At 44.2% G+C, this 11,304-nt stretch overlaps 1 protein-coding gene across 1 annotated transcript in view; it reads right to left on the reverse strand.

Moving 5' to 3' along the window:
• Positions 1 to 6,354, reverse strand: part of LOC104523450 (tyrosine-protein kinase BAZ1B-like) — a gene marked incomplete at its 5' end in the record, with an annotated part of 15,386 nt that extends 9,032 nt beyond the window's left edge. Inside the window, 4 exons of the mRNA XM_010166021.1 lie at positions 12 to 159; positions 4,439 to 4,624; positions 5,651 to 5,828; positions 6,256 to 6,354. Coding sequence (XP_010164323.1) covers positions 12 to 159; positions 4,439 to 4,624; positions 5,651 to 5,828; positions 6,256 to 6,354 — 611 coding nt within the window. The remainder of the gene's footprint in view (positions 1 to 11; positions 160 to 4,438; positions 4,625 to 5,650; positions 5,829 to 6,255) is intronic.
• Between the last annotated feature and the right edge of the window lie 4,950 nt (positions 6,355 to 11,304).

Here is an 11,304-nt window from a genome sequence, read left to right on the forward strand (position 1 = left end):
GGAATGCATACCTTTCTTGCGACACACTTTGCATCTGGCATTCTCTGCCGACATATCCCACTTGATACAGGCATCCAGCATCCCGAGCAGCACGTGCATACGGGAGAAGGTCTGGGCCTCACGGATTGCTGTCTTCCACTTCTCCATGGCTGAAGCAACCTGCAGACAGACCTAACAACTTACAACGAAGCACACAGACACAGCTCGCTACAGTCTGAAGATGTTTTTATATCCTTTAGCTGGGGCCCTTAATAACCAAAGCTCAACTCTGTATTTCTTTCCTCCTATACAGCCTCAGCAGTCCTATTTGTGGTTTATCCATAACCAGCCTCGCTGGATCAGACAGTTTGTTCGTAACAGTAGAGCCCTTTTGCATTTCACGGCCAGGCTGAAATAACCTACATGAACTCCACTAAATTCTTGCTCTGGAAGTCTAACCCAAATAATCATCAGGCTAAGAAAATAAAAGGCAGAAATCTAGCACTGTAAAATGCAGGATGAAAGTCAGGAGACAGCTGGCAACACCACTGAGTGCGGTGGATGGGAGCAGCCTGTGCTGCCCTCCAGTGGGTCCTGCAGACACTCCAGACCATCACCAAGACCCGCCACACACTTGGTGCCCCTTGTCCTCTCAGCTGGCCAAGGGGACCGTGACATCAGCAACAATCAGATTTAATAGGCAAAGCATTTGGAGCCCCAAATATGAAACCAGCTGCTTTCCTGAGGCAAGATGACCTCAGCGCACGTGAAATCCCAGAATTCGCTGCAAGTGAGGATGAAAGTGTTAGACCCGAGATGTGCATCAAGGCAACCACTGGAGTCTGCACACAGCAAAGCCACGTGCCAAATCTCAAACTCAGCTCGGGAGGTTTAGAAACAACGTTGTGGTAAATCCGAAATGGACCAGAAGAGAGAGGTAATCCAGAGCCACTGCGTGTTCCACTCCGACATTAATCCTTTGCTTTACAACAATGAGGTGATGGCCTAGACATGACAGGGACATAATAGGACTCAAGTGAATGTCCTCCTACCCCAGGAGAATGAAAAAACAAACAGTGAGGTGTCAGATGGGAAAATCCAAACTCTGCAGCTGACAGCAATTTGGGAGCCAAACAAAACCCAGGATTTTTGCAGAGTTGCACATTCTCCTCCCACTGAATTTGAGGAAGCACAGCATATATTAGATGCTTGGAAAAACACACAAACTGTTCTAAAATGCTAACATCCTTGCTGCCATTGCTTTTGTGGAACCTGGAGCCCAAGACATTCAGGAAAAACAGAAACCTGCACAGCCTACCGCGGCAGATTACACAGTGCTGTACTACTTCTTTGCAGAACATTGTTGAGGTGCTTTGCATACTGTGTAATTGATTTTCCAAGCAACTGTTCCATGGGGTTTGCTGTTAACATACTGGGTAACTGCTGGGCCAAGATAAATCTGCAAAAGTTTTTGGCAAGTTTTGCTCAGATTTTTCTCCCCAAGCCTGTGGAATTTCACAGATTTTTAGCCTTGCTTCTCAAAGCATCATGAGACTGTGGCATTTTAGCAGTACCATTATCAAGGGAGTTCAGAGTGCCAATTAGGCGAAACAGGAGACTGAAAGAAGTTACTTAAATAGCCTCCTGACTGGAGAGGAGCAATCTAGCAGGGAAAACAAAAAACTCTCAAAAAAAAAAGTAAAGGAGAAGTCCTCAGTCACATTTCAACTTCAGAGTGACAGAAGATGCCTGCTTTGGTAAAGGCGGACAAACCTCCAGCTAGAAAGGCTCTCTCTGGTATCCTAAGATGACAGAAATCCTGAAAAAAAACGAAACTGTAATTGCTTTATTGTGAAGCAGCTCTCTGAGGCACTATCTGCAGGTGAACACTGACCACCCCCCAGCCTTTTCCCTTGCAACCACCACCGAGAGCAAGTAGCAGGGTGGATAACCTACCCATGCTCAGGCAGTCGTGCTGCAAGGTCACACTGCAAAGAGCTCACGTTCCCTGTCCTGTCCTGCGACAGCCCAGAGTGCTACAGCCACTGGGAGCAGGAACGTTTGTGTGAACACAGAGGCACAGAACTGATTTTCAGAGAGAGCTGTGAGCCAGGTCTACGTTGCCATCTTTTGCTGCTCAGCAGTATGATCTGTAGCTGAGCCAGCAGGAACCCTTCCTATAGACAATTATGTCAGCAAACGGGTGCCTATTAAGCCATAACTTGTTTCTCACAGGGAAAATGAGACATAACCATACCGCAGGACTGCAATTTCACTTGTATAGTCTGTAAGTACATTAAGTGTGTTTTTCCAGTATGGCTATGCTGTATTTTACCTGGTATGTACTTCCCAGTGCAGTTCTATTAAAAGACTTTTTTAATTCTTGCCCTATGCAGGAGATTCGTCTTTTAAAGCCTAACAGTCAGGTTTGGTTTTTTTTTTCCATCAGATAACTAAGATCTGGGTTACCCTTTCAAGGTCATCTATAAAGGTTTTCTGCTTTGGGAAAAAGCAAGCTCATTGCAGATAAACTGAGACAAAAACACCCCCCAAAACCCAAACCAACCAAACAAACCCAAAAACTCAACAAAAAATTGAACATTGCTTGTACCGCCACAAACACCTAGAAAACTCTGAGCCAGATAAAGAAAGCACTGCACTGCACTGCACAAATAAATCCTCGGGAGACATTGGCACAGCACAAAAGCCAGTGGTCCAGAGGGAGACCTGCACCACCACACACTCAGACTAGCGATACTGCAATCTGCCCACGCAATCAGATTAGACAAATTGGGCAATACTAGGAAAAAAAAATTCGAAGTAATGTATGATTACAAGTCTGGCAATATTCAGAAATCCTACTGTCCCAGCTGGTTTACAGAGGAGAAAGTACAAATCAGGATGTTTCAGTCACACTGGGCACTTTCAGCTGCAGCAACCTGGCTAGACAAAGTTCTGCAGTTGTGAGAACGAAACACACCACAGAAGCCTGGCCTTGCTGTAAGGAACAATGCTCCAGAACCACGTCAGTAAGAAAGAGAGCAATGCTCTAAGGTAAAACGGAGAAACTAACCAAACATTCATGATCCAAACAGCTCCGTTTTCAGGCAAATAAAAGCTCAGGTTTTAAATCTCATCTAACTTAACAACAGTAGAGAAGGGTTCAAACACAGAGCTCACACTGGTGAATTACTATCCATTTAGATATCGTAGTAGATGTTACCCTTAAAGCATGCCCTACAGGTGTAACCCTGATAGTTTTAGCTGTAAGACACGTGAGAGTAAGACATGATACGGTGTTGCTGTGGATACAGGCCATGTGATGATCCAGGTCCTTTTTGCCCCAGACAGACTGATTTTTTACAGCTCTATTATGCTGCACTAAAGTCTGGAAGATTCAAAGTTAGCAAGTTTAAATACTTTAAATACAGCTGAGGAATGTGACAATTTCTAGTGCCTATCCAGATATCCTGCTAACATGGCACAGCATAGCAAAGACTTTGTGTTCAAACAAGGGTTCCACGTACACTGACAGGAGCTTTAAACAATAATAATAATAATAATAAAAAACAAAACACGAAAACCCCCCACCGACACCACAGCACCAGTCAAGCATCTAGTATTTCTTTAAGTTGGAAATTGCAAAGGCTTTTGTTGATTCAATTATGATCTTGATACTTCTGCTGAAGCCTGTGATCAATCAGGGCAGAGCACCTTGAAGGGGGCAGTGGGGAAATTCTTGTCATGGGTCACTAATGTCCCATTGAACTCAGTGCACAGAAACCTCTCCTGAGCACTAGTGCCCTGTTTTAGATGAAACACTCCTACAGCTCAACTGCCTGTAGGACCTGACCAAATCCTCTGCAGCTCTTCTCCATCCCTTCTGAGCTTTGATTTGGAAGGCTAGGTATTTACTGTCACAACACCATTTTTCTACTGCAGGCACATATGGCTCAGATGTCCAGACAAACTGTGTGCAACCCACAGTTTGGCACCTTCTGTGGGTGTCTCCATGCGTACGATGATATTTACATGAACCTAACTCCCTTCCAGTCACCAAAACCTCACCATGTCTCTCCTCCTCTTTCTGGATCAAAGGCATTAAGCACAATCAGACCTCTCTGAAGGATAAAACTCCTGTTAAATACTCTAAAAATGCTTTTCAAGTACCCCAACTTGTGTGAGCAACTGCACAAAGGAAGCAAAATATTTGATTTGATCCATTTCCTGTTCATATTGAAAAAATTAATTGTGATTCCACAGTATGATTTTCACTTTGCCAATACCTTTACTCTTCAAAATAGCCAGGGAACACGTGACCCCATAAATGACAAACCCATTGCACTCTAAACCCAGAATGGGGAGAAGCTGCTCAGGATTTGGTACCCGATGACATGTATTGTCCCTGCTCAAAGAGTTATATTACAAGACTGAAACAGAGTCCTGAAGTGAACAATACCTTAGCTTCTTCTGCCATTTTCTTGTCTTCATCTATCTCCTCAGCCTTGGCAACGTAGTCTTCTCCTTGATGTTTCCTTCTCTTCTGCTTGGGGGCCATGAAACCTTGAAGAAACTTCTTAACAACACCAGCTTGGAGTGCAATCACACACTCTCCAAAATCCTTCAAGCTCTCCAGTGAGTATATCTGTTGGGAAGAGCATAAGATCACGTAACAGTTGGACATTACTCTGTGCTGTTTTAGGTGGGTCTATCCTGCAAACTGATACATGTGATACTTAACGCAGTGTTGTTATCTACCATACTTGGTTGTGGACTCAATATTGCTGCTGCTTCTGCTAGAGCTCATACACAGCTGATGATCACACATAGCACTGTTCAGAAAAAAGCATCAAGCCTTGGAAAAAAAATCCCCAAACACCAAACCCCCCCAAAATCTCAAATCCATGATGACCAAGCACTAAGCCATTCGTCCACTCTTTTAGTAACTTCACTTCTCTTTTTAACACTTATGGTCTCACCTACCCAGGGAAGTCTCTGCAGCAACTCAAGATGCAGCTTAAAAAGAGCTTTAGCCATTCCAAGCCAGTGTTGTCCTTTGGTAGGAGAAGCATGCACTAGTCACAGGAGTTTGCACTCTACCCACATCAGGCAGATTTATCCCCTCCTAGACACCCAGTGCACCAGGAACGCTCATGTGAGGTAGGCTGAACTAGCCAGAGCACTAAAAATTAATACTTTAGTTCACTGCACAGTAACTTCCTTGTGCTAATATACCCATGAACAGAACATCCTGGAACTGGGACACAATAACTACTCCAAGCCTAAAGTGGTCTGAATTTATTAAAAAAAAGCCCCTCCAAAATGGAAACCTGCTGTCTCAACAAGACATGCTGGCTTTGATGCAGAAGCTAAAAATCAGCTACAAAGCTCTGCTAACATTCCATAAAGAAGTCCATGACCAGGCGAAGGAAATAGGACAATTTAACAGCTATGCAGGACTCTTAGCTCCAATGTTATGACCCACCTACTCCAAAAGCACCAGAAGCCAGCAGCTGTGTCATCCTGAAATAATAGTTTAGAAAGAGAGGACAGAAAAGAAAACTGATTTTCATAATCCCCTTTTTTGAGGAGAACAAGAGACTCAAGACCTTCCAAAGAAAGTATCGGCTTGCGCTTGTCTTGCTCAGTACTACTTTGCCTGTTCACTCACTCTTGCTTCATATTCTGGTGTCACATCAACATATCCCAGGCCTCCTTTCTGCAGCCGAGTTGCAACCTCAATCAGATCACTTCGGAGGTAGTTCAGCAGTTCCTGGTTGCCATCACAGGATTTGAGGCCCAAGTTCTGTTTCCGAGCCAAATGAATAGAATGTGTGATGTCCTGATACCTGGGAAGTCAAAAACAACCGTTGAACACATGCAGGCCACTGCCCTGGAGCTGAGCAGGCATTGGGGCAACAACATCCATCATCATCTACATGCTCCACCAGTGCAGAACGTTCTTTAAAAGACACTTGAAAGCATGTTGTAGTTCTGTCTCTTTGAGTGAAACAGCACTGCCTTTGTTTCCCCTTGCAAGGAGCAATTTAAAGACTGACAGGACGTATTCACAGCGTAGAGCACTTCTGATCAAGAACCTGCAGTTACTGCCCAAGAAAAACCAGCAATTTCTCATCCTCAATATCCTTTCCTCTTCAGCACAGGCAGGATCAAAGCAAAGTGCAGAGTGCGGCCCCAGAACGGAAAGTCTTGCTGTGATGAGGATACACTGTGACTTTGAGAAGGCACATGGGAAAAAAAAGAGAGCATGCTCACCTTTTCTCCAAACGCTCCTTTAGCTGGCTCTCTCTTACTCCTTGTGGGTGCAGGCAGTCCAGCAGCTCATCCAAATCCTTCTGACTGTCACAGAGAAACCTGAAAGATACAACATGCACCAACATCAGCTAACATAGCTCTGTGGCAAGACAATTCCTTCTGCTAAACCATTCACAAGTATTATTAGCAGGCAGGGATGATAAGTAACCTATATCCAACCCCACGGAGCAAGGTGAAACACTTCCAGTAATGCTGGCATAAGCATTCTGACTCAGACTGGCCTCATTTCAAGGTCCTCAAATACAGCCAATTCCAGGGTAAGAAAAATAAAAACAAAATAAACACAGAACTGATTTATAGTTTTTTTTTCCCCCCAATAAGTTTACTAAAACATTTGCATCTGAATTTAGCCATCTACCCCAGGGACTGGATTCATGAAGTTGCAGTCAGTTTAAGTAATTTGAATGCCATTTTAGATGCACTAGAAAAGATTAACATGTTGCACACTGCGTAGCACAGCAATTTAATCATTCTTTCTGCAGAGCCTTTGGCTTGTTAACCCAAGAAGTCCCCAGATTAACAAAGGGTATGTCCCAGCTCATACCACAATTGTTGACGACGTAGATTTGTGACTGTGAAGGCTACACCCTCTGCAAGTGCAGAAGTCCTCCTTTCTAAAAAGTCTGCCTTAACTTGAAAGCTCAGATGCAGTATGGAAAAGACATATTCACTAGCTTTAAACCTTTCTGCTCAGGAAGTCCTTCAGGACAGCAATGGCAATCAGCAGTTAGCTGAATCTAAAGGGACAAGCTTTTGCAGAGGTCTCTACACAAGGCATTCTCTCTGCAACTCCAGAATACAATCAAGTTTTAATGCTGGGTTGCAGATTTAAACTAGCTTTAAGACAGACTGAAATTCTGCTCTTTTCCTCTTTTTTTTCCTCAACTCTATTCTAGGATGCCATGGAGCCTCCTCACACGATGGGAGTGAGGATTCAATCTGAGCTTCAGAACTCATTTACAGAAAATAAGACTACGTAGTTTCTACAAGAGGATTACTCCTTATAAGAGGGAAGCAAGAGAACAGCAAAATCAACCTTATATGGAAACAACTGCAAAGGACCACTATGTGATCCTTACCAGCCATACAGAAGACTCCAGATCTAATTTTTTTTCCTGAGCACAAGCTCAGATGAGCCAAGCAACAACTAGAGAAAGATGCTGTTCTGGCTCCTCTTGGAACAACAATACCTGCAATGCTTATTTTTCTGGCAGAAATATTTACAAAATATCATACCTGAAAAGAAAGTATTTCAGAGTTCTAGTATGCTTATAAAAGGGGAATGACCTTACAATCTGCATTCAGTTAGTAAATTAATTACTCTAATAAAACACAGGATTGATTGTTTAAAAATGGAAGAAAAATAGTATCTTGTCAGTCACTGCTTCAGTATACTCCAGTCCTGCGGAGCATCCTCACCGTGCACACCGAGATAAAATCTTTTGCCCAACACTATCCTCTGCACATCCTCCCTGCAAGAAACAGGACAGAGCAGCTCCAAACACCTTTCACCCACTAGAGCCCAGCACAGACACTCCAAAAGTAGTAGTGATTAAGGGCTGGTCAGGGGATCCAACCAGCATTCACACGAACCTGTAACAACATAACTTGTGTCCTTCGCTTATAGAGGCCACTTAGGGTGACCAATTAGCATTCCTACACTCACTGAAAGGTCTACAAGGACCACTGCAAGGACTAGCATTTCTACATCTACTGGAGTTCGGCTAAATAAAGATAAATTTCTCTAGAACATCTGGTATCAAATTGCTTCCAAACCCTTGGGGCAAATCTTGGGATTGGTCCTAAGCCGTATTTCAGTATGAAGAATCTGTTACAATATGTGAATGGCATAAACCAAGCTTCAAAACAGTCATCCTGGAGATACCCAGCAGAGGACTGTTCCTCAGGCATGTTGAGAAGGTCGCCCAGGTCATGATGAAACAACATCAGTCACTGCTGGTGGTACACCATGGGATCCAGTTGGAAAAATATCTCAGAAGACCATGCCTGAGCTTTCTCAGCTTTCCCCCTTGACTGCAAATCTAAAGGGGAAACTCCCTGCACAGTTTTCTCTTACAGTAAAACTGGAAGGGCACTGGAAAGAGTCAGCATATGGCACTTGGATTCTCCAGTGTTACATGGTTTGAGGAAAGACAACACAGGCTGCTTTCCTTCTTTCCCCCTCCTGCCCAAGAAAGCTAGGCTTCAACCCTGGCACAACTTTGTTCCTGCTGAAGGGAAGGGAGAACATCTGCAACAGGTATTTGAATCTTCCCAATTTGCCCTGAGAGTAAGAACTAGGATTTCTGGGAGAGAGAACTGTTCTACATCAGCTTGAACTCAAACGTGCAAAACCTAAACATATCAGAGGGAGCTGTGTTCCTTTGACTGGTGACACCTTGCTGCTCTGCACAGCCATAGCTCCTGGTTCTCAACCTAGCTCCATGCACTCCCTACCACCTGAAGAACCTCAAACTAGGGCTCAACCAGCACAAGGCTGGGAGGACAGGTATGGTAAGACAGGGCTGGCATTTTAAACAGGGAAGGCAACAGGGCTATGAGCTTGCAGGTCTTGGTAAGAGGGAGGGGGAAGGCAACTAGTGCCCCTCACGGGGCCTGATGCAGAGCTCAATAACAACCCAGAGTGACAGGAAAGATGCCTTTGGGAGAGTCAAGACCAGATGGGGGTTTTCAAACTGATCTGTCAGGGGGAAATCCTGATTGGGGTAAGGGCATCCCACATCCCTAAATAACAGCCTAGATTATTTTCTCACATTCCTGGCAGCACAAGCCAGCAGACTAGTCAGCAATCAAAACAGAAGGGACAAATGGCACAAGCATCAAGTCAAAAGGAGCTCTCAGTATCCACCCAGGCTGAATATTCCTACCTGTTCTCAGGCTACAGGCTGCAAGGGACAGAGAAAGGTATAAAACCTGGACTGCAGACTAGGGAATGAAGAAATCAAGAGGACAACATCTAGAGGAGCCCAGGACCAGTACCTGCTCTGGAGGGTTGGTGGAAACAGGGGAACTCCATCTGTAGAATATAGGCGTGAGAATGGAGTCTGTCAGCACCCACTCACGGTTAACTCAAATTGTCTGCTGAGGGGACCCGCCATATCATGGTGTATTCCTAATAGATGAAGAACAACGGGAGTTACTCTGCAGAGATGCCACTGTTTCCAAAATTCAACTGCTTTCTGACCAGGATGAGCAAGAAGTATCTGCATACTAATATACTGCAAAGGTCGTGGTTCTTGCAGGGACGACCCATACGTGCACAGCTCATGAAGCACTATGGTACAGACAAAAGACTTTTTCGGGACCATGTGCCCAGAAGCTTTGAACAGTATCAGTGAAAGTGGTGGACAATGTTAGAAATGGGACTGGTCCATCTGTCTGGAGAAGACAGAAGCAATCAAGTATTTATGATTCTGAATGAGAACAATGACACAGCCTCTGCACTTTTAGGACAGAACATTGAGCCCTCTTCTTTTTGGGGACACAATACTGAAAGCAGAAACCACTTCCATGAGATACTGTTTCTGTAGCTCTTGGCAGAAGTATGAAATCTATTTCTCCCTTCATCAATGTCCTGTCAGCTCCTATCCTCAAGGAAAAAAGGGGCAGGACTAAAATATAACCATTCATGGAGTTAATTTGGTGTTCATTGTAAAATCTCATCGCTCTAGAATACAAAAAGGTAAAGCTAAAGATGCTTCATGTGCACTGTGAGGCTACTCTCAATCCCATGTTAGATGTACTACTAGTAAAAAGAGACAGATGGCAGGAGTTCAAGCAGAACACAAAGAAACGAAACTTCCTATGCACCACATGCCAACTTAATGAGTTAGAGCTCAAGTCTCTGTATCCAAACAACAGGAGCTACAGATATCCAAGGACTTCAGTGTGGTCTCTGGGCTTCTCAGGGTGTACAAGGACAACTGTGCAAAATGCAGCCAAGGAGGAGACTCTTCCATAACCATCTATGCTTATAGGAGTCCTTGAGATTGGAGAGATTAATAGCAATGGCCACAGAGGAAAATACAGTAACAGGAGTATGGATTTCCTCAGACGGAAGATCTAGTTACTGGCTATCCCCTGAAATAACATCTCTCAGGTTGTCACTTGTCTTTTTGTGGAAGCTTACCTGTAAATGGTGACAGCTGTCAGACAGGTGCTTAGCAAACAGGTTCTTTGCAGTTCTAGAGCTTTAAAGAAAAGTCTTTCAGCTGAGGAAGCTTACTGCTTCTCTGTGGAAATGGCTTTAGGTGGCCCTGTCAGTTAGGGGAAAGTCACTGCAGACAGCACAGAATACTAAGGTAGAAGTGGTCACATTTTCTTTGAAAAGCTGCCATTGTGCCACCCCCTCCCCCATTACTTTAAGGGCACAAGGCAGTTAAAGATCTTTCATTTACATCACTTTACCTCTGACATCCTGACACTGCAAACCGCTTGGCAGAACAATGCACACAGGTAGGATACTCTCAGTAAAAAAATCAGCAAGTGCTGTGATTGTTAGAAGTCCTTCCGAGCAGGTACCAAAAAGGACAGAAATCAAAGACACTGTGGCATAAGAGCCAGGCCAAATAAATAAATAAATTCCCCCAGCTCAGTATCTGATTTCTGAGTGGCAAAAGGGTAGAGCAGGCATGCAGTGACATTTCTCTGACCTGCCCCTACAGATTTTAGCATCTGCTGGTTTGAGGGCTTCCCTGTGTGCCTGGACAAGAACCTTTGTGCTTAATACTCCTCAGTGAACTCCTCTTTCAGCAGTTTGCCCAACTGGTGCTTTGAACGGGTACAAATTTGAAGATCCACAGCAGCTGGCAGCAGCAACTTGCATACATCAGCTGTACAATCTGAAGTAGTACTTTCCTCTCTGTTTCAAAACTGCCGTTTGCTAGTTTAATTTCCTGATCTCTTTTTTCTGTATCAAAAGAAAAATCCTCTTTCTGTAGGAGACTTCCCCTTTCTCCTCTAGCATTA

The sequence above is a fragment of the Antrostomus carolinensis genome, unplaced genomic scaffold, assembly GCF_000700745.2.
Source record: "Antrostomus carolinensis isolate BGI_N321 unplaced genomic scaffold, ASM70074v2 scaffold28774, whole genome shotgun sequence".
NCBI classification, from domain to species: Eukaryota; Metazoa; Chordata; class Aves; order Caprimulgiformes; family Caprimulgidae; genus Antrostomus; species Antrostomus carolinensis.